The sequence below is a fragment of the Ascidiella aspersa genome, chromosome 8 (genome assembly GCF_963924565.1).
Source record: "Ascidiella aspersa chromosome 8, kaAscAspe10.2, whole genome shotgun sequence".
In the NCBI taxonomy this organism is placed as follows: domain Eukaryota; kingdom Metazoa; phylum Chordata; class Ascidiacea; order Phlebobranchia; family Ascidiidae; genus Ascidiella; species Ascidiella aspersa.
Window position 1 is genome coordinate 5,760,390 of NC_139454.1, and position 24,137 is coordinate 5,784,526.

Here is a 24,137-nt window from a genome sequence, read left to right on the forward strand (position 1 = left end):
AAGTTTTCGCCTGCAGGGTTTTCTTGTCGCGCGCCGGTTTGACCAGATTATCTTTCTAGCAGTCGAGTTGTTGCAGAGCAGGCAACTGTTACAGTACAGCCAGAGAATGACTGGAATCTACTGGTTTAAAAGTAAATTTCTACACATCGGTTCACAATTACAAAACGCCAAGACTTGGCGAATATGAAGTTACCTCAGAAACGATATAGCTTGTTGGCAGTTCTTACCATCATGGTGACAATGGCTTATTTGCTGACGAGCAAAAACAATTTAGCCGAGATAACTAGCTTTAATAAGTTAGTAGAAAACAAGCCAAGAGTTTGGGCCAACGAAACGTTTTCTCCAGTTGACTGTCAGTCTTTCGAACGGCCGCCTTTTCCATTGCCAATACTCAGTACGAGGTTCGGTACAACCTTCTGGAGATGTCTTTTTCCTGATTTGGCTGATCTTCTCAGCTCAATAGAACGAAATGAAGTTATCTGGCCAGTTGGCCTGTTGGAGACAACTGAACCCCATAGCACAACCATTCAACTGGAAAGGACGATTTACAAGGTTGGCGAAACAGTTACTGGATTTATACAAGCGAAAAACTACAAAGGAAAAAACAAATCTTACGGCGGTGACCATTTTCGTGCTAGGTAAGTTTATGGAAATTGGACTTTGCCTTTTTGGGACACTTGAAAGTTGGTGACTTTTTCTTAATCAAGGATTGTAACTGTTTCAACGATAGTTTTGGCACTATTTTCTTAATAGGTGATGTGTTCCGTTATGTAGGCGGGAGTTCGACTTACATTGTGTTCCTATATTAATAGTTTATGATTTTTCTTGTAACTCATTCCAATGCCTAAACCAGAGTTTCACAACCGTTTCATAACTCTCCAAGTCTCCAGCTAGGTTATGGTATTACAAAACTCTGCGTTCATATCGGGTAATTGTAACGGATATAATTTATTCGTTTTATCGCGGAATGTTTGGATTAACGCCGCCTATCGTTGAGGCGGAAGAATTACTGTGCTGCTTTAAATGCAGCCATGTACTGTATATATGCGGCGCTAGCGTTTTTTCAGGCAGCTAATTACTTACCGATAAATTTCGCTTTAGGCAACAACCTGGCGTTTCTGTCATGCTTTATGTTCTTGGAGTATTAGACCTATGACCCTATGTGTTGCTTAGCGCGAAAAAGTAGACATGTTTGATCGGCGTGAAAACGTCAGGCGTTATAAAATACAGCCTTTCACTTTTACGACTGCCATGAAGCTGCCACATGATAACCATAATGATGGCTCCAGTTTTTTGTGCCTACTCAAGATTCATAAAACCACGTAAATATAATGCTATTGGTATTATTTAATAAGCAGGGGGCCATGAGGGTTGAGAGCGTATCAAAGGGGGCCACGAAGCATAAAAGGTTGAGAACCATTGGCCTAAATCGTTTAAAGCATTAGCCCAGGTAGGCCACAGAGTCGTAGTTCGTATGATACAGGCCAACGAATGCCTAAATATAGGTATGTCTAAATATATTTACCTTAAAATAAGGAACACCTGATTTAATGCGCTAATGCACAGCAGTTGCTCACTGATTGAATGCATTGGCCGGTCTTTAGATCATGTTGGGGTTTTACATGCAATGACCATTATTCAGCCTAACGGTTTTTGCCAAGTTTCAATCGTAATGTGCCGCCATCATTGTAAAAATGTGTTATAAAGTATTTGTAGCAATAGGAATATCAAAGATAAAGCCTGTAGAGAAGAAAGGACCACCTACTTCTGTATCGCTTTTAATATAATAGGCCTACGTCTTACTACATCCTCCAACCAATATGCTCCAAAGTTTTTTGTAGCAAATCGCGGCTTCTGTTTCATGTCATCCCAATAGGCTTGTGAGGCTAAGCAGCGACGGTCGCATTAGCGATGACGTGGCACCGTGTATTGTGACGTATCAATCCAACGGACGCTACTTGCTGCAAACGTTCGTGCCCTGGCCCGGAACAAGCGTACTTATAGTCGAGCTGGTCCACTCCAGTGAGTCGCTTATCCAGTTGGTCCAGATCTCGTCCACCTACCTCCATCCCTACAGAGTATCCGGACTTCAACCGCTCAATGCAGATAAAACGCAAGTGATTGAGTGCGACGTCGGACTGAGGTGATTATATGCGTTTAGACTTGATTGGATTAACTTTGCCTTGAGGCTGCAGTGTCGGTTACTTGTTTAGATGCAAGAGTTGCTCCAAGTGCAGACTTCGAGAGTTTGTTTTTAATTATTTTTTTAACTTTACATTTTAAATGTTTAGTATATAAATATATTGCGGACTTCTATTTTAACCTAATTTATCTTGAATAAATCTGCATAAATTCGTGTAGCTCAGTCGATTGAACGTTTTAACTAATTTCAAAAGACTTTGCCCAACGCAACCCAATTTAATACTTCTAGGAATGTGTACGAACGACTTTAGAATGGTGTATACTATTTAGAATGCGATAAGTCGATGACGGCTATATAGAAGTGCGTATTTATGTAACGAAAATACTTAGGATTTATTCCTGCTAATATCGAGAGGTTACTTTCTCAGAAACATTGTTGTTTTTTCAAGCTAAAACGTTGCTTTTGTAGAAATCGTTCTTCTAACTCGCCGGTTTGCGATTACTCCGACAAACTCCGAGGGGTCACTTGGGTTTGTTCCAAACACGACAATACAAGTTGCCCGACAGAATATCTTTATGTGGTTCGAAAAAAGATCTTACCGAAAATACGAGAGGTGCGCTAAACACGTTTTGTTCCATTTTCCCTATTCTTCATGTTTCTAACGGTATGTTTTTTCGTTTATTATATCATGTTCAATTTTATGAAACAAATACTCAATAATAACACTTCATTTCAATCCAAGTCATTTGTTTAAAAGACTTAAGTAAAGTCACGTCACGTCATTTTGCCCAAATGACATAAGTCAATCAAATCATTAAAAAACAATGACTTAAGTGCACTTAAGTCCAGTCATCGACTTAAGTCATTACAACACTGGAGCCACTGGTATATTCCAATAAAGTATCTGGTGGGCACCAAAAACACTCTCGTGTCCTCCGTGTATCGATACAACCACTTAGAATAGGTTATCAGCCCAGATCCAAAAAATTTTAATAAAAAAATCCAATCATTAGTCGTGAGTTTGACTTTTCTTATTAAAGTCAGATTCGTTGGCATAAAAATGCTGTTCGCTAAAACAAGTTATTGAGATGTTGAGCTAATAGCATTTCAAATGTTTTTAAGCCTAAATTATCGTTCAGAACATATAAAACACTTGAGTAATACAATTTTTTTGCTTGCATCCGGACCTGCTTTAAACCGAATGCAAAAAAAGTTTTTAGTTTACCCAAAAGATTAAACAAACACATTTTTTATTATAGTCCCTTCGGTTGTTCATTTTAGACACAGCTCCCAAATCCAGATCAATATCTACTTGGTACATCTATACATTTTGTCATTTTCATGCCTGTCTTGTTTTTCGCTCATTGGGATATGAAAAACGCTGTCGGGTAACGAAATAGCCGCGGTCGGTATTTATTAGACTTTTCTACTTGCAGTTTGACCGCCCGGTCGAGATCCAAAACTCCGGAAAACTCACAATCACATCAATAGCTGCTACTCCATACGGGCATCCAGCGCTAGGCAAGTCCTGGACCAAATCGGGCATCGCAACAGAAAGCAAGTCAATGGTGTCGACCGGGTACTACAGCAACCAGAAATGGGTTTCACTCGCGCACAGCGGAACTGTTAGAAAGCTCACCGACGCTAATAAGTGTTTAAAAGGTTGGAACAGGCGATTTAACCTCTCAGTGTATAGCCACAGTCGAAAGGCCTACTTGGATATTCTGCAGCTTTAGGTCATCCAGTTGTGGTACTCGAAACATAAACCGCATTAATAATAAATTGCGAAGCCAAAATGGTCGAGTAGATCGACATCATCTTGATTAGGACGTTTCGTTACGAGCTTGTATCATCTTCAGTAATTGTGATTTTCAGTTAATGCCCTCAGCATCTTAACTGAAGATGTGACAAGCTATTCAATATTTTTCTGAAAAACCAAAAAATAGCATCCGCTAATTTTTTATTTATTTTTACACTTTTTAATTTTTTCTGAAAACCAAAACAGCAATACCATCAGCTTTTTGATTTTTTCCCCAATTTTTTTTGCAAAGCAAAGAAAACATCGTCCGCTTTTATCCAGGCAAAACAGTCTACCTGCTCGGCGACTCCACCATGCGGCAGTGGTTTATCAGCCTCAACTCAGCACTTGGACTCAAGGACGTCCATTCGCCACTTGCTGCCAGCTGCTGGTCGATGCCACGTCGGGGTGTTGACGAAAGCGGCTTAAGCAACACAAGCCTCTACTATTTTGCTCATGCTCCGCCTTTGTTTAACCCGGGGCCGGTCGAGAGCCACCCTTCACTTGTGGACACCATCGGCGGCATTCGAACCCGGGACCCGATCGTTGTGTTCAACCTAGGCGCTCACTTTATCTACTACGATCCAGTGCTTTTCCTCCAGCGCGCTTTTGCTGTGCGAGATGCTGTGGTCGAGTTAAACCGTCGTGCGCCCGACGCTGTTATTTTACTTCGCGGAGCCATTCGCTTTAGCACTGCCAAGCCTAAGTTGGACGAATGGCCTTATATGCGAGCTGACCTTATCCTGAGACATGTCTTTGCTGAACTGAAGTTCGTACGTGTGATTGACACCTGGGAAATGACGACTTGCAAGCCTCAGCGCGGAGTACACGCCAACCAGCGGACGATCGACGATTTTCTAACCGTGTTTTTGTCTTTCGTATGCTGACGCGTTTTTTAGTTTTCCTAAGGATTGTGTTCGTGTCAGGAACTGGTCCAGAGGGGCAAAGGAGAACGAGGCGTTGCTTTGCATAATGTGTGCAAAAATGTGCAAAAAATATCCGCATATTTTAACATGGGTTTGAATATATGCGCACCTTTTTAGTTACAATAAGAGCAAGAGTTTTTTATCCTTAGAAAAAAGAAAAGGAAAAGAGTTGTCTAATTCGACATTTTCGAGGGTGAGATTAGACGAACAGAGTATTTGGGGCTAATCTTATTTCAACTAAACGGGCTAGACATGGGCCTACTGAAACCATATATAGTTTAGCGCGAAGTATTTTTGCATTTACATGGTAAAAATAAGCATAAATTTATTTTTTGGGGAAGGGACATATGTGCATATGGTCATGTCCCCTGTCCCCTCAATCCGTTGCTGGCCATATCGCAAAAAGCTCTAAAGTCTAGATGGTATTTTTGTGGAGGCCAACGATTTTACAAGTAAGACATTGTAGAAAAATAATTTTTGTCCTTTTTTTACCACAAGTCATACGAATCTAAAATTTCTTTCTTGTATGCATTAAACCGTTTTGACAAAATATTTCATGTTTAAAGGGCTCGCGTCTTACACACCAACTAGCAACTAAACAGTTTTTGCAACTTAAACAAAATAGGCTACGATTTTTTTCGTTGTGCCATGTTTTGACATTAAAGACGTTTCCGTGTTTTTTAAACATTTAAAAAGAAAAAAACAAAATAATAACAAGCATTTCTAAATTACACTTTTAGAACTTGTTACGTGTTTATCAACACGTTAAACACCCAAATTAATTAATTGCCACAAGCCAAATCTTGGAGTTCATTAAGTGATTTTATGATGTGATAAATAGGGTTTTAGATTAGACGCTTCAGCTTTCGTTTGCCAAATATGTTCTTCAGTTACATAATATCATATTTGATGATGTAAAGTTTTCCGTATTGTTGTGTGGAAAATTCCTTAGTTTTCCTGCTTCAGTTCGCCTCGTTTCAAACTTGACACACTTTAAACGAAAAAGTTAATCGCGCTTTCCAAAGTTATTTTTTTCCACATTTCATATGATCATCGCCTTACACCGTTTCCTCTCCAAAATATAACTTCCACCAACTTCACCACGTTTAAGTAAATGGATCGATTGGGTAAGTATGGTTAACAGTGGAATTCTAAAAGTCCGTATTTAAGTTAGGACTTGAGTTTGAGGTAAGGTAGCCTATTAGGTTTGTTAAAACCTGTCTTTTGGCAGCTTGGTTTTGCTTCTGATAGGTTTACGTCTTGTTTTAAATTTTAACTATTGTCAATATTAAACTCGACTTTACAACAGAGATACTTGACTTTCAGGTTTGTTTGCGACAAGTCATCAACTTCACTGTGTTCTAATCAAACTTGTGACAATAATAGCTTTGCGCAGATAGCATTTTCGTAGAGGCACCTTCAAAAACAGCCGTTAAGGCCCGTTTAAACTACAGCTGCACTGCGCTGAGAGAAGCGTGATTTGCATTTCAATTCTATTGTGGCGAGCGTTTCACGCTTTGCTTAACTCAAGCCCAGTGCAGCAATAGAAAAACGTTACGTTTTGGAGCGATTTTTACGCCTAACACACCTCCGTGCAACTGTAGTGAAAATAATTTTACGCCCAGCTCAGCTCAGTACAGCTGTAATGTAAACGGTACTTTAGTTACGACAGGTTTTATTGCCGATATTTTCAACCGGCAGGTTGCGCTGCTGATGCGCCTCGGTATCATAAAGCGACGACCTCGCCTGTTATTTCAACACGGCGCAATCCGCCTTTTGTTGGTGGACAAGTCGGTTTGGAAGGGCGAGAAAAAAGGGCACGTACTGAATAGATTTTCCTGACGCTTCGCGCTCCCATTGTGAGCGCCGTGCGACTTCGTATCGCATTATGTTCTTCAGCATGGCCAAACGCACTGTGTGAGCTACGATATATACCGGCAGCTAGGCTTAGATTGCCGTTGCTTATTAAGTACAGTTTAGGCTGCGGCGTGCACAGAACAAGCATCTTGTTTGTAGTAGGGACTGTTTTTTCGAACTTAGAAGCGTACAGTCAGTCGTCACAGTCTTTACTATGCTGATCAAGTGCGTGCTGCTGACTGAACAGTTGCCCAGTATCGAGGGAATACAATTACGTGCAGGCTGCTTAAAGGGAGAACATATTTGCTGCTACAATGTTTTGTGAATATTTGAGTTGCCATGAAAGTGACAATATACGCTATTCTGGTTAAAAACAACCCTTTGTTGGTAAAAACTAGTAAAATTTAGACAGTCCTGTGTTCATGCTCTCTTGTTCATTATATACAGTCACAGGAAACATTACTCGTGTGGTTTTGTTTATATTTTATCTTATTATATTAAATTTTGCTTTTAGAAATTCATTGTGTTAAATGCCAATACTATGTTTCATGTGCTTATTTGTTACATGTGATATTCATAAAGTAACAAGCCTGCTAGTTTTTGATTTGTGATACATACCACTGAAAAACTTTTTGAATATAATTAAACTGTAAGCTATCTGTATGCTATGACATATTTATATTTTCCGAGAATATTTCAAAATAAATAAACTTTCAAGGCTGTCATTAAACTAATTGAAAATGATTAGCCAAAATAATATGTTTTTTTAGATTTAAAGCTCTTTTTCGATGGCAATCGACAGTTTCTTGACTTACATTAAAACTTTAATGTGACTTTTTGTAAGTTCTACTAAAATCAAAACTCTGAGAAGCCACTGAATAACACTGGAATATCGCTGAAAGATTGTTCTGGAAATAAGAAAAATGTATCACAGCCAAATTGGTGCCTCACATACCCCAGTCAGTAGCCAGCAACACCATGACACTATTATTTCACCTGGAACTGGTCAAGAAATGAATGGAGGTGCTGGCATATCTTCTCCATCAAATTCTTACAGGTATTTCATGGTATTTTAATTAGTTTTTAATAGGATTTTAAAGCAACGATCAATTTTTTTTACAATATTGGTTTGGTATATTAGCTGCTGTCAGTTAAAACTATAATATACTTTTACAATGTGGATATACTCTACAATGATTTCAATTTGTAAAAGATAGAAAATTGTAACTGTTATTTTTTTGTGAACTAAACTGCTTTTTAGTAAATGGTTAATTGTGTGTTTCTTATGTGCTGATAAAACTGTTGAAAGAAGTCTCTTATGGCTGCCAAAATAGAGATCCTAATGATCTTATCAGGCGTAATCCATTAGTTAGCCCTTTGTGGTGATGACAGCAAACTAGGCCAGCAAAACAGCCAGTTGGTCGCCAACCAAGCTGCCAACTCAAACCGAATGGCTAATCAATTATTCAAACCGCATTCGGTAGCTCACACTCGTCACAAGTCTGACAAATTAATAGTGTTCCGTTTTGATAAGGCACGACCTAAAAAAGAGATAGAAGTGACCACTATACAGTTACAAATACCCACGAAAGGCTAACAAAGTGGTCGAAACCTTTAACCGTTTAAAAACAATGCAGAATTTTCTCAATATAGTTGTTATTTGCGTGCGTGCGCATTAGGTTAATTTTGTAGACCGGCGTAAATCATGTGAACAGCTACGGAGCCCAAGGCAGCACGTGAACCAGCAGTGCCTCGAAAATCGTCTAATCTCCGCGCTTTATCACCCACCGTCGATTGTAGGCGGCAGCCCCATTTCGGTTCGTGAGAGAACGCTTGGTTTCCCACGCCGGGGCCACTGTTCGCTTTATTATTGCCAGTCCGCTATCGCCCGGTCTGCTTTGGTAATCGCGCCCTCATTTTGTGTCGCGTCGCTGATCGCCCAAGCGGGTGTAACCCACTGTGGTAAAATAACTTATTCGGACTGTCCTTATTGTGTGTTCTCCGTTTGCCGGCCTGATTAACTGTTGTTAAGTTCTACCACACGGCTACGGATTAGTTGGAAAGTTATGTCGTGCTAGATTAAGGTGTTCGCTTTCTATTCACTGTGGTAAAAAAATTAACCTTTTCCGGCTTTTTTTTATTGCGTGTTCTCCGTTCGCCGGTTCACATAAACTTCTTGTCAAGAGCTAACCCGCGGCCACGCTTTAGTCAGAAAATTTTGTCGACGTAGATCAGTTTTCTTACCTTTTTTGTACAAGCTTCCCCTTTGGTTGTACAGAATTTTAAACGCCATGTTACAACAAACCCGAACCTAGAGTGAGGTGTTCGCTTTCTTTATTGGAATATAACCACTTGTGGTTTAAAGGCTGAACTGATGTTGCTTACTTTCCTACTTCGCGTGTGCGTTGCATGAATCGTCGGATTGGGAGAAAAATAAAACTTAAAACACGGCGCGGTTCTGCGCGTCCGTCATACAAAGCAGTTGACCCGTTATATCGGCCATCGTTAACGTTAAGCCCAAAGCAGTCGAAAGTGGTGTTGGAAGGTCGCTTAGCGGTTCGAACTTCACCTGTTTCGAGGCCAATTTCGCTCGCGAAGCTAGCAATTAGGCGCGGATATAAAGTTCCCGCATCCCCTAGCGCTGGTAATTGAGGGACCAATTACCTCGACGGAAACCCCTGTCGTGGATTTTGCGTCGCCAACAAACGCTTGCCACCATTTCGGCATTGTTAAACCACACAGGCGTCTTGCCCGCCGTTTTTTTTATCAGAATGCCGTTTTTCGAAGTTTATTCACTATTAAATAAGACTCTGAATTCAATGAATATGCTGTTGCCGCCAGGGATTTCAATTGTACAAATTGTTCTTCCGGCAAAATTTTATTAAAGTGCCAACGTTTCGATCACCTATTCTGGCAATCTTCTTCAGGGCAATATTTCGTCTTTAGTTGCAATTATATTGCCCTGAAGAAGATTGCCCGAATAGTTGGTCGAAACGTTGACACTTAAATAAAAAATTTGCGAAAGATTAATTGTAAAATTAAATAAGGCTCGTTGCATGTGAAAGCGCGCACAAAAGAGCAGCGTTGAAATGCGTATTGCGATTTTTTTCGTGCTTTGAAACACCAAATAGACCACAAATGTTTTTCCATTTCCGGAAATCTGCAAGCCAGCGCTGTTAGGAAATGAACCAGCAGCCACCTACTGTACTGCTGCAAATCGCGCAGTCCTAACTCACGCCAGCAGCGCAAACCAGCGACAGCACCGCGAAATCGCGAAAGGCGGCTGCGCGCAGGCGTCCAAGCACGCGCGAGCAAGCGCCGCCGCGGCCCTGCATTGTCGAAACGGTGGGAAATAATATGCGCAAAGTCCCATCGTGGGAAAAAGAAGAAGCGTTTTCCCACCGCCAGCAAAGCGCTTGGCGTGCTGTTTGCGCGACGCGCCGAGAGCGCCCGCCTATTATTAGCTGGGCGAAGCGCGCAGGCGAGAGAAGCCTGTGGGAACCAAGGCGCGCCGCTCCTTCTCTTTCCCGTTTCTTTCTTTCTCCTGCCCGGCGTCCGATTTTCCCGCCCTCTCTCGACTCGGGTTGCCAGGCGAAAATCGCCTTTCTCTTTTTTTTCCTTGCGGCGCGCTCAGTCAGCTGAGAGTGTGTGTGCGCGCGCGCGCGGTGGAGAGAAGCAATGGCGAACCGATTACCTCGCCCAAGGATTACTATGGCGAAAAGGCTACTGACTGAAAAACACACGCGAACTACGGCTTGTTGTTGAGCGAGTTATTGCGTAAAGGCGCTGACCCACTTTCGACTGGCATTTTCAGTCAAAATCAGTCGTAAATCGTGTGAAACGGCGGCGCGGTTTTGCTGTCCAGCCCTTGCACTAGCGACTAGTCGAAACAAAAGCTAGCTGCCCACCAACTGGTTGAATCGCTCGCGGGCACGATGTGCACGTTGTGCTTTCTATCGAGTCGCTTGCTTCTACTTCCCCTGCAACCCTGCGATCCGCTTTCGAACCTTCTTTTGGCTTCGCGCGAACCACGGTAGGCAAAAATTTCAAATAGGACGTCATAAATTGACGTCACAATACAAATAGACTTTAGAAATCTGCTGACTTCGGTCCAAATATGTCAAAGTGAAATGGAGTCTAAACACAGTCAGTGCAAAACCGTTTTATTTTTAATTCAACACTTTTCTTTGAAAAATTGATTACTTCTTAAATATACAGTACTATTTCAATTTGGCCTTTATGGACCCCCTAAAACTAGTTCACGAACCCCCAAGTGGTCCATGGACCCCCGTTTAAGAACCCCTGCCTTAAAGCGACCTCGTGGCTGGCGCTTTTGGTTGCCGAGATGGTTAAAGTTTAACGCGCGCCTTACACGTCAGTACTGGTAGGTCGTTTTACTGCGTAATGGCCATGTCAGTGTGCCCGCGTCGAACCGCTCTTTTATTGCGCGCTATCTAGACCGGATTTTCCCACGATGTGGGAATGCTGGCTATTTCTGAAGTCGTCCATTTCGTCTGAAGCGAAATATTCCGCGCAGCTGGCCCTAACCGTAGCGGTGCGCTCTTTACAAAAACCTGCCGCTTAACCCGGTGTATGCAAGCGCTTGGTCTAGTCTTGTCTCGTCCAGTCCCGTTGTCCCTGTTTGCCGCCTTTTGGATATGGCTCTGTGATAAACGAGCATTTGGCGAGCACATAGGTTTTCCAACAATTGTTCTATTTTTTTGATGATAGCGATTATTGTTGTTTATGTCGTATTAACGGCAAAGTCATTGTCTTGTAAACCTAGCCACTAATACCTTTGTCTAAAGTACCTATACAATAGAGTCTAAAATACTTAAAACTCTGTTATCGTTTAATTTGCGTGATTTTACTAGAGACAAATTGCTTTGCGTTTCCCAAGGAGAGCTATCTGGCTGCAGTTTACAGCGTTTTGTGTTTAACATAATAAAATTCTTGAGGTTTCGAAGTTATCATTCGTGACAAAAACTCAGTTGTATTATCCCACAGTATAATAGCCGTTTGTTTGAACCAGATCTTAGTTGTTATTATCCTATTAAACATTTGTAAAACCGACCCGGCGACCCGATTTTGACAGTCTACTACCTTTGTCATATGTGTTTGCCCAAATTTAGGCGCGTACTAAAAATTTTTATCAAACGTTCTTAAAAACGACGACTTGTTTTGACGGTTTTAACACCCCAAAATCGTAGCAGTAAATAATGTCACCCCAATGACCTTGTCTCGCCCCCTATCCACCTGCTATACGTCTGGTTTTCGGAGGCGGATGTCTGAAACAAGCAATCAAGCACTTAACAAAATGCCGCTGAGTCATTTTGATTAGCTTTTGCAAGGTTTTGTGATCGCACAAGCTAAGCTACGTCTGTGACGTGAAATTGACTACAAGACTTTATGTCGTTTGGCCTGTCCGTTTAATTACCAATAAAGAAAACGCTTGAACTGTCCAAAACTGACAGTTTGACCGTTTCGATGCTTGTTCGGTGTTGATTGTTTTGTGGCCACCTAAAACAACAGACGCCTTTGTCAGTTCGAAGAGCAAAACAAATCTAAAGTTAGGCTGTTTATATGCAGGCCAATTTTTTTGTCGGACTTATTCACTAGTAGGCATCAAAACTTTGGATAGCAGGAAACTATTGCAACTCAGTTTTCTACGTTAAATTTTTAAAATGGAAGGCACATTTCGCCATTTTATTGACGAGAGCATCAACGGTCAGCTCAAAAGCCACTTTTACCCCGGTATCTAGTTTTCAGCGGTGAACGGAATTTGCAACTCCGTGTGCCCAGTCGATCAGCAATCAAACAACACTCGGTTGTGGGAATATTTCCTTTTATCTTGCCATAGCGCGCTACGACAATGGAGGTTCCCAGCATTGAGGCAGCTCGCCACCGGTCCACAGTACACACAGCAGCACGCACACACACACTAACACACAAAGCGCGCGCCCGAATACACACAAACCGGCAGGCGATAACGGCACAAGTCCACAATGTAGAGTCGAGCGTTGGCGTTTCCGATCCAAGCCGACGGTCGCTTGTTCGGAATTCCTATCCGAACCATTCGATCCTGCTGGGGCAAGAGGCCTTTGAGCCATTCCCACGCGGTTCTATGCTTCACACGAGGCAGGGGACGCCGGCTCCGGTTTCAATGCCCGCTTTCTTGCACCGGAAACGCGCCTCGCAGCAACAACAAACGTCCGACCCTCCCCTCTCGCTACCCTACGACGGGGTGTACACTTTCAATAAGCTTCGGCCGCGCACTCGCAAAGCCGGCCGGAACCCTGTCCCGGGCTCGTGATTCCCTGGAAACATTTTGCACGAGTTTCGCGAACGAATTGATAACGACCAAGCGCCGGAGTTTCATTTGCGTCCAGTTTTGGAGCGGGCCTCCACACTAAGTCATAAAGCACTTAAATCAAAATGCGCAACAATGAAAAAAATAAAAAATAAAAAAATCAATCAAAATGCGGAAGTTTAACATGAACTTTGGAGCATATTGCTTGAAGGTTGTAGTAAGACACAAGAATAATATCAAAGCGGGTACGTAAGTAAGTATCATTTTTTGTTGAAAATGAATGTCAAAAACAAATAAAGAGTTATTCGAAACGTTCAAAATGATACCTACATCTGTATGGACTTTGATTTGCTTTTTACGTCTTAACAGAAACTCATGTTTTTTATGACTTTATGTCAATTGAAATAGATTTCCCCGAAAACTGTAATATGCTGTTAGTATTTTTTTCAACGCTGTCCGCCAAACTAGCCTTTTCACGTCGCAAAAAGGGTGCCGGTCCGCCAAAGGCGGAGCGGCCACATTCGGCGAACGCAACACCACAGACACCGCTCAACAACAATAGAGTCCCTGGCACTTTATCCTGTCGTCACGAAGCGCTGACGAACACAAAGCGAGATCGCGATCCGGGCCAGGGCTAATCTATTGTCCCGCCGCGAACTCGCAACCGCCTTTTCTTTGCCCTAGCTTTTCGCCCAGCTGCCAATGTTTTCGGAGCGAGACCTACGACCTGAACCGCGCTGTTGGTTGTGCGTTTTAATTGTTTTTTTTATTCCTATGTGTGTCTTCTTTGCCGCCGCGAATTGGCGTGTTGCGAAACAGGGTCGAAATCTTGTCGTCCAGTTTTCCCGTGCTTTATTTGTAGTTGCGCCGTGTTTGCGCTTTTGCAGTTGTTTTTTGTTCGGCCTTAAGCTGGTTTCTAATTGATTTTCACGTTGAATATGTTCTACCTCATTTGTCGTTTAAATTCTTAACCCTAATTTGTTTATCGTGTCAGCTACAAGGTATAAATAAAAGGGCATATCTTTGTGGTATCCAAAACCATTGGCAGTTTCTGCTTTCAATCACGATTTCGCTGACGCCTATAATAAACAAATAAAACGAGTAAAACCAGGATCATACATTTTGTTAAACGAATATATATATTTCGTCTATACTGGCATTGTCAGTTCCTGTTTATAAACTTTAAGCTACTACAAGGTAAATACACCAAGTTCCCAGCTAATATGTTCAACAGAAGCTATATTGACTTGTGTGCCTATGTCCCCAATTTGTCATAAATAGTTTTCAGAAGTCAAACCAGCAGCTGGGCTTAACTAAAAACATTCGCCGCAAAATGTTTCGTTTTGTTATGATTCAAAATCCACCCGCATTGTCACGCGCAGCAGGGCGTCTGTGACGTCACAGAGAGCTATGCAGACAAAGGGCAATCGTGTGTATTTGCACTGAGGCTCAGGCTTCCGGCATTGCACACGAAAGCTTTGCTGTTCGGCGGCGCACGCGCTCACAGCATTTTGCGGTTTATCACGTGACATACTTAATGACGCACTTGAGTCGTCGTTGACCAATCAGAGACCGGCGCCGTCAACCGGAAATCGAAGTGGCTCAATTTTGTCCTTGTCAGGTCGTCTTGAAGTGTTACCGCCGATGTTTAATGATGCCCTTTCATCATAAAGGAAGCCATTTTTTCTTGGCGCCCTTGTTGAACTTGCCCTTGTATTTTATTATCCTGGATTAATGTCGACCCCTGTTTGCTCTCGTTGATGTATTTTAACCGATACAATTAGTGAACCAGCGGGAAATAAAGCAGCCTTTCAATGCTCCTTTAGTAGGTTCAATTGCCCTTTTGCTTTTCGCATTATGATCGAAAGAAGGTGAAGTTTTATGGGCGTAGAAAGCACTCTGTAATCCAATGTTTGGCAACTTTTTTTGGCTTGCGGCACCGTATAGAAATTATAAGTAGTTTGCCGCACCCTTGCTCGTATTTTTGCCAAGTGGTTAACTGTAACGTTACAATAAACGAGATTGAAACAGTACATTAACTGTGCAACAAGGCTGAAAAAACCTTTTTACTTTTGGCACTTTTATTGTACACAAAAAATCGTATCAAAATCTTACTAATAGAGGAAAAATTGGAATCTTAAATATTTTAAAGATCCCTCGGCACTGTTGGGCGTTACAAATGGCACCCTAGCTAGAGTGCCGCGGCACCCCGGTTGAGAACCACTGCTGTAATCCATTGAAGTTAAGACGACTCGATTTTAAGAACGGTTCTCGATGTCCTTTTGAACTGTCGTGCTGCGAAAAAGTTGAGTGACCAGACTGTTCACCACTCCGAGACTTTCCGAAATAGGGGCACGCCTCACGAACAGTTTAATTGGCAATTCACGAATTGAAAACAACGCCCGGTGTGTAACGTCTGACGAAAAGGGCTGTCTGCTTATGATTTTCCCGTTTTGAGTTTATGGCAAATAAAGAAATCCCTTTAAAGAAACAATTTATAAACGCATATTTTATTACGTAGTCGCTTTTACAGAGAACAAAATTTTATGTACACGTTTATTAGATAAGCGAATTTTTGTTAACAAGTTTTTTTTACCAAAGTTTTGTTATTAATTTGCCTACCGCCTCACGCGAAACGTACTGTTTTTTTATTAAATCGGCCATAATATGAGCAATTAGCCCGAGTATTTATAGCGCTTGCCATGGTCGTAATCACAGTTTCATAATTGCTTTTTTAAAGGAAATTAAGTAAAACAAAATCACCTGTGGTTTCTGATCCAGCGATTGGACGCTCCTTGTAGAAGACACACAGTTTGTATCAGCTTGCCCTCCATTAACATGTATATATTACCAACTGTGGCGTAATTGTACATTCTTTAGTTTATTTTTGTACGAATCTGTAATTGTCAAGGGTGCGGCTTTAGTGTGTCTGGTCCCAGAACGAATATACACAATACACATGTGTATACGATGTTCAACAAATCCCAAACTGTCGTGTTAGGTTATCATTGACTTGTGTAACATATGCCGGACGTTATTCACACTTAAACTGGCTTTATGTGACATATGTGGACGTTTTTCACATTTTCACACTTTAAATATGATGGACCTATTTCACACTTAAAGACGTATTTTACACTTACAATGCCAATGGCAAAAACGCTTGTACAGCCCACCCAAGAGAATTTACAATCGACACGGTTCTTTAGCCCCCACCTTTGTAAACCTTGACCTTGTGGCTGTAGACGACATATCTTACTTTTACGGCTTCCAAATTTAGCTGAAGCGCTATGATTCACTCGAAAATGTATATCCGGTGCTTTGTGATCGAAAATTTATTGTCTTTTCGTGATTGAAAGGCTGCTGGTATTTCGCAACGCGCAATTAAAGCACCAAGCCTTCATAAACCGCGAAGTGTTTTTACATTGGCGGCGCCGTTCGCTTCGTTTGATCTTGTTTAAGCCAATTTTAACGCAGAATAAGTGTTTGATAGTAGTTCACACGTAATACGTATAATTTGTTCGACCACCGTTCGAGTATTAGTCCAGGCTTAAATGAGTGGTACAACGTTATTTGAAGCTTCTTTAACTAAAAATACGCGGATCATTGGTTGCTGCAACATGCCAGACGCCATACGTATTATTAAACCACAAAACTTGCACTAAGTTTCTGAGATGCGATTCACAAAAAAACAAAAAAATGTTCACTTAAAATTAGTTATTCTTCATTGAAGGATATTTCAAGTTTACGACAGTCATCCATTTTTTATAACCACTTAATCTAGTTGTCCAAAATCTATTTTTTTTTAAATCAAATCAACTACATTACGAGGACATTTTTTTTTTAATTGTTGTGGTAAATTACTTTTCCATTCGAAGCTGCGCTGTTCGCGTTATTCAAAGACGTCTCGACGGGTTGAGAATATTTTGTATAGAATAATAAAGTTTAAACCACGAAATGACAAGCTACTCCGCAACCGCAGTTTTATTTTTGTCTAATTTTTAAAAGCACTGAAAAACACACGGGAGAAATATTTGAAATCTATTTTTAGTGGTCTTGTTTTTGCGTCAAGTGCGAAACATATCCCCATTTTTAGTCTATAAAAACGAGCGTATCTTTATGGAATCAAAACGTTGGCAGCAGGTTTCTGCTTGTCGATCACTGTTCCGCTCACGCGTATATAAACAATAAAACACCCCGAGTAAAAACGGAATGAGACATTTTTTAAAGGAATGTATATTTTGCCTATACTGGCATCGTCAGTTCTATAAGAAAGGAAAATACATACATAAGTAATAATTAAAAATTAATAAAATAAGAAAAAGATCAAAAATATATGAAAGCAGTACAGATTAGATAAAAACAAATTAAAAACAAAACAGGCTATCAGAATAAACTATGGCTTTATGAAAGGTGATCTAATGCAAAGCAGTCTGTCTGTAAGGTTTTAAACGTTTCAATAGTAACAGAATAACGTATGCTTGACGTCTCCCGGAAAACCGTAAAGTGCAATAATATTACCACTCGCCTAAGTAAAGAAATGCGCTTTTCGGTCACACGGCGAAATCCTTTTCTTTCACACGCGGCTAAAGTAGGAATGAGAGGTCAACCTAGTGGGCTTGATCCATGACAAGGCACGTTAGGAATGGCACGGAAATGAATCCGACGAGTTTTGCGTACTACCTTAACCTGGATCAGCTTAACCCAAATTAAGTGTCTCGAAAAACGTATATTTTTGTACTATCAAAAAGCGTATTTTTCCTAAATGTATTTTTTTAGTTTTTTGGTCTCTACGGATTGTGCAACCGTTCTCTCAAAGAGAACCACTTCTAACCTGCACTCTTATCTTATGAAATGTGATAAAAAACAAGTAGCGTTTTGCTTTGTGGTCATGCAGAAAATGTGATCGAAACTCAAGTTTGTCTTGCCTTTGTCTGTTTGTAATTGAAACAGTTACATTCAAAATATGTACAGCTACACCTTGAATTTGATTCTTATCTATAGGCAATATTTTTTCGGCCCTTAAAACAGTTAGCCGGTTATTTTTTGGGCCCTTAAAACAGTTACTTACTTTTTTTGTTCACGTATATAGTTAGCCAAAAATGGTATGAACGGAATTATAGCTCCAATTGGCGTAGCAAGGTTTTCTAGCAAACCATAAGGGTGTAACTTTACAAAAAGAGATGACAGGCACTGTTTCAGCACGCCGGTAGACACGACCAATTTGAAGTGACAAGCTCAATTTTCCGCTGCGGTTTTGCGCTATTTCTCCGACGCCATCTTAAACGCAGATCTCCTAAAACAAAAGCACCCGAAATTTTACCAAAGCGCTTAAAATAGACGAAAACCAATCAAACTGACCGCGTTTAAACCCTGTTCGTTTCGCCAGGGTCATTCTATCCTCGACAGTAAATAGGTTTTATCGGATCAGGCGCAGGCGGCCCGGTGGGTTTTGTAGTTCCACTCGTTGCGAAATTCGCGCTTAAGCCTTGCAGATCAGATCACCGTTTGATGTGCAAGGTCCAACGCCGACCAAACAAAAGGATTACAGAAGTGCTATTCAATGGGGTGTGGGTCTAGGGACGAGGGGTTCTTTCGTTTGGGTTACGTGTGTTTTTAAAACACAGTATTTTTGTTACTCCCTCATGCGATTTGTTTTTTCAGTCAATTGGTTTATTTTTTGTGTACCGGTATATAAAAGCAGAAAGTAGTTTTTTTACATTTTTCCCTGAGAAACTTTTAATAGCGTTTTTTTAATAATAGTCTTAAAGTGCAATCAACTAAATAATAACCACCCCAGAATGGACATAACGTTGAATGTCAAAGGGTATATACAGGCCTTTTTGCATTTCAGCCGCTAAGGCGTTTCAATATTTACCCTATAAAGTGTCAAAATACTCCAAGAATTTAGTGACCCACACTTCCCACATTAACGAAGTCATTACCTTTTATTTTTGAAATGATAAATCCAAATACTGTATTATTGCTGATTAATTCTGCTTGCCACGAGCTGAGTAAAGAATGCGTGCCGGACATTTGCAACTTCCGTTTATTTGCGTTCATAATATTTACATATTGTAATTATTCTACGTATGTAAGGCAACAACATCTAAAGCAGAGAAATCTATAAAACCATAGTATTAAGACCAACGACATAATAAAGCCAAATACACGCAGTAATATATCCACGTCAGAATAAGATCTAAATCGTCTGAATTCATCCTTAATTCATCGGAATAAGGCCTAAATGGCCAAAACAACGCCTGAAACTGTAGGTAAAGGGTATGGGACGACCGGGTGGCGTCGGTCTGGCATCCTTGGACTTTATTACGATTGTAAGGTGTTATTCCTATTTTGGGCTTATTCCAAAGTGTGTTTTATTCCGACATGGATGTTGTTGGACCCGGCTTGACCGGAGGTCGTGAGTTCGAACCTCACTGCAGGCTAGTTGTTTTTCTAGTCTGCCCTGCTTGCATCATAGATCAACAGACTCGGTGAGTCTGCGATGGCCCGGCTTGACCGGAGGTCGTGAGTTCGAACCTCACTGCAGACTAGTTTTTTTTCTAGCCTGCCCTGATTGCATCATAGATCAACAGACTCGGTGAGTCTGCGATGGCTTTCGGTGTACTAATTATACGTAAGCCGTAGTCGTTGGTCAAAAAGCAGCTTCGAAGGGCCAGATCTCAGCTATTAACACACATATGTGTGAATGTTTCATTGAATTGATGTTGTTGATTTAGGTCTTATGACTGTAGTCACTTTAATGCAAGTTGCCTGTAAAATTGCGCAAAAAATGTTAAAATAAGAATGAACATGCCGATTTTTTTTCCCACCACCAAACCAAACCCATCATTTATATCCAAACAGCAATTTTTTTCTGCCCACTTTTAGTGAAGACATAAAACATCACCATACCCAATGTTTCCCCCAAACCTATTTCCAAGCCAGTGCACGCGTGCCTTAAAAATGCCGGTTGCCAAAGAATGGGGGCACTTCGTTCCCTATGAACGTAGATAAAAGGGTCTTCGTTGGTCGTTTCTCCCCGAATCTTGAATTTCACCCCGCTCTCACGTATTCACAGGCCGCCAGCGAAAAAAAGGGCCCCACTCCCTTTTTCTGTGATTCATCCCCTATCCAACCCTGGACTGTGTGACACGTTATACCGTTATGCCCTCACGCAAATTGAGTGGGTCCTCCGTTGCCCAAACAGTTGCAATTTCTCGCCGCGAAACCTTAGCGTTCGTCTTGGCACGAGGAATGCGGCCCCTGTAGAATGACGGAAATGGCCTATTTACACCATGAAATCTAAAATGTCTGGTTTTTCCGCCAGGTAGCCAGACAAACTGTTTTGAAAATCGTATAAGGGACAGGCACAGTTTTTTTTTAATTTCTTTGTAACGTTATTCACACAACGCTACCTTAAATCGAACGTTCAAAGTATTCGATATATAAAATGTTTCGAAATCTAAAATGCCTGGTTTTTCGCCCCGTAGCCAGACAAACTGTTTTGAAAATCGTATAAGGGACAGGCACAGTTTTTTTTTAATTTCTTTGTAAAGTTATTCACACAACGCTACCTTAAATCGAACGTTCAAAATATTCGATATATAAAATGTTTCGAAATCTAAAATGCCTGGTTTTTCGCCCTGTAGCCAGACAAACTGTTTTGAAAACCGTATAAGGGGCACATTTGTTTTATTTCTTTGGAAAGTTATTCACACAACGCTACCTTAAATCAAACGTTCAAAATATTCGGCCTAAAACAAACTTATTGGCTCTTTTGCCATTACATAATCAGAGTTTAAAAAAATATATTTTTAAATTAGACGGACGTTAAACCAAGATTTGAACCTATAACGAATATAATGGAGTGTTGCTCATCCAGCAGTATATAATTATAATAGATCGGCGTTTCGACGTGCTATACAGTATCCTGATGAAGACGTTCTGTATAGCACGTCGAAACGTCGATCTATTATAATTATATACTGCTGGAAGAGCAACACTCCATTATATATTATGCCTGGCAGCAATAGCTTATTTCTATAACGAATAGATTAAAAAACTAGTTGATGAATGCCTTACACGTTGCCTTAACGAAGCAGAATGCAAGATCAAAAACAGATCGAATAAACACCAAACCCGAAACGTCGGTAATTGTAATCGGAATACTTAGCTATTATGCTAAACTTATTCACCAAACTTAAGAAAATCTCACGGCTAAAGGTTGAATGTCATCAGTTTTGTTAATGTGTTTAATGTTAAGAGATTCGCAAATGGCATTTTGTTTGTTATTTGTGCTGTCCAGTGTCCACCAGTCTTTCTGCGGCGGACATAAAAAATTGAATTGTCTTTTTCCTTTACCCCAACTCGACATTGACCTCTTTAAATTAGCGCGAAAAATGAAACCCCCAAGACCCAAGACAAGTATATAGTCGTTGAAACCTAGACAACGCCATCTGTCAGAAAATAAAACCAAAGAAAAATACAGAGGCCCCTTGTTCAATGTCGACGGCCTTCTTCAACCTGATATAGGCCGACCGAAAGGCGATATCGGATTTTAAAAAGTCGAAAAGCGTTCGTCCCACGCCAATTGTGCGGCGCAAACAGAAAAAAAAACGCTGGTTTACGTTCAAAATTTCGGCGGCGCCAACCTGAGGGTAGCGATGAAAACTTTTGCAGAACCGATACCTTGTTTACGCGCTAAGACCCCTCAGGTTGGCGAAAACACGAGAATTTTCCCCAGGAATGCGTAACCGCCTCTCAAACCAGTATTTTAACCATTATGAAGCCCCAGTTACATTACGAGTTTACGGAATTTTCTCTTGTTACGTTATAAGCGCACAATACATTTTTCTTATTAACGACAAAAATCTTGCAAATAAATGTCAAACCGCAACTTGAAGTACCCGTGCACGTTAGTGACGTAAATTCGGACATTATTGCAAAATTTTGAAAACAGTTTGTCTAAAAATGCGAGTATTTTTCCAATTTGTATAATCAGGGTTCTGCCTAATACACTAAAATTGATGGGTCGCTTAAGTTTTCGACAACTGTAAAAAGATTTCGAAGCCACTGTTCAACCGCTTGTTTACGCGCTAAGACCCCTCAGGTTGGCGAAACCACGAGAATTTTCCGCGGAAATGCGCAACCGCTTCTCAAACCGGTATTTTAACCGTTGTAAAGCCCCCTTTGGATCGGAGATACGCGCTTTTAAATTACACAAGCCAGTTGTTTTTTATGGTTAAGCCAATGCTGCACTGATGGAACCCGAAGTATACTATAAAAATTAAAAAAATGAATTTTTCCGCGGTATCGGGTAATACGCGCTATTAAATTATCTTCAATTTTTTTCACGGTGAGCTAATTGTTATGCTGATACGAACATAAGTGTATTTTACAAAAAATGAGTATAAATGTAGCAGTTCTGTGATTTTTCCGTGCCATTTTTCGCGCCAACCGGAGTTTCCACCCTCTATGATTTAACATTTCAGGCTCAGGAACTGAGGTCGCTTAAAATATCCCAAAACAAATGCTCTACATCAGTGGTTACAGAGCTAAAGTCCCTCCCGCTTTGGGCAGCCTAAAATTGCCTTGCTGGCCACATTATACGCGCCTGGCATTCTTGATCTTTGCATTCCCGCACGGAAAGCGCCTATTGAAGCGGTCGACGGCCGCTGATGTTATTTTCCCCATATTAAGCGGCAAGTGCGGAGCACGGCGTCGCGGGTTTCCGGTGCGGAGAGAGGTCCCTTCGTAACTGCTGAGGCCGCCTAAAGCCACGCAAAAAGCCCGGGCGACCGTTTTGCCGGTTTCCTATGCCCTTCCTACGGCCGACGCTGCATTCCACGCATTTCTGTCGGACTAGCGCGCGCATGTATTGCTTTTCGGCTTTAACTAGCCCACATTTTGGACTGACCCGCGCACAACCTAAAAACCGGGAACCGCTGGGTCAATTAACTCGAATTGGCGCCTTAATTAGAAGGCGCTATCTCGGGTAATTGCTTAATCCGTGCGACAGTTCGCCATCGATCCGGTAAGATCCAGGCCAAACGACACCGCGTGCCAATTTACACTTGTGTGTGGTGGCTATTTAAAGAAATCCCGACTTCCATTTTCACCATGCGTTAATTTTTTCTTCCGCCAATCATCACTTGTACGTTTTGAAGTCGTTCAGTTTTTCTCAGTTTCGCTTTCGAGGTGCGGAAATCGACAGAATGTAGAAACAGAAAGGGCAGCTGCAGATATACGCAGAGTGTTTTATTGACTTGATCATAAAAAAACATAGAAATCGTCGGTAATGTATTCGCATACTTACAACGGTATATAACGAAGCGTGCACAAAAACAGTAAGCAATTCAACAAATCATTGTCAACACCAGTTCCAAACAGGAGAGTTGCAGAGTTGTTTTGTAAGAAAATTAAAAGTTTTGAAGAGATCAAAGATGTAGTTGCTTCCCAATAGCTTTCAATATGAAGACAATTATAAAATATATGCGATATAGTATCACGTGCGGTTCGACAGAAAACACATTGGTCGGAGTCAGTTTGTCCAAACGAGTGTAATACTTCGTTTGTTACAACGGCACGTAGGTTAAGTTTAAAATGGGCAAAGTTTGGTTTCAATTATGGAATTATAGACATTCCAAGACAGTTTTTCCCAAGGAGTTTTATTTGGAGTAAGTCCCAAATCCCGCTCCCAATGTTTTTGTTGCTTTTCCGGGCAAACCAATGCATACTGCTTTATTTATTGTATAGAGCGTTTGGTGTCACACATTTGAGATAGTTCAGTAGATTTGTAAACTAAACATACTTTGTATGTTATATACTTTGACGTTTCGAAACATCCAAAATGATACCTACTTCTGTATGGGCTTTGATATTCTTACTGCGGCTGTGTACTCTGAACTGCTTATTTTAACATTTCTTTATTCATTTTCAAAAGACATATTTAAAACGTTTCCAAAATGATACCTACTTCTGTATGGGCTTTGATATTCTTATTGCGTCTTGTTACAACCTCCAACCATTATGCTCTAAACATACTTTAATTTTCGATAAGTGATCCGTGTGATCCCATTCGGGTGGTAAGACAGCAAACAT

The 24,137-nt window shown here is 41.0% G+C and overlaps 1 protein-coding gene across 1 annotated transcript; it reads left to right on the forward strand.

Annotated features, from left to right (window-relative positions):
• Window positions 1-116: 116 nt before the first annotated feature.
• On the forward strand, window positions 117-5,927 carry LOC146135500 (NXPE family member 4-like). Its single transcript, XM_083395764.1, has 5 exons — window positions 117-638; window positions 1,877-2,143; window positions 2,612-2,756; window positions 3,580-3,805; window positions 4,224-5,927. Exons 1-5 carry the CDS (start codon window positions 184-186, stop codon window positions 4,826-4,828), a joined length of 1,698 nt encoding a protein of 565 aa, XP_083251890.1. The 5' UTR covers window positions 117-183; the 3' UTR covers window positions 4,829-5,927.
• Window positions 5,928-24,137: the final 18,210 nt, after the last annotated feature.

What these genes read in the sequence shown, in the direction of transcription:
- LOC146135500 (XM_083395764.1), top strand. Translation starts at nt 184, where the DNA reads ATGAAGTTACCTCAGAAACGATATAGCTTGTTGGCAGTTCTTACCATC. An exon ending in GAGTGCGACGTCGGACTGAG is followed by an intron (nt 2,144 to 2,611) that starts GTGATTATATGC and finishes TTGCTTTTGTAG; the next exon opens with AAATCGTTCTTCTAACTCGC. An exon ending in CGCTAATAAGTGTTTAAAAG is followed by an intron (nt 3,806 to 4,223) that starts GTTGGAACAGGC and finishes GCTTTTATCCAG; the next exon opens with GCAAAACAGTCTACCTGCTC.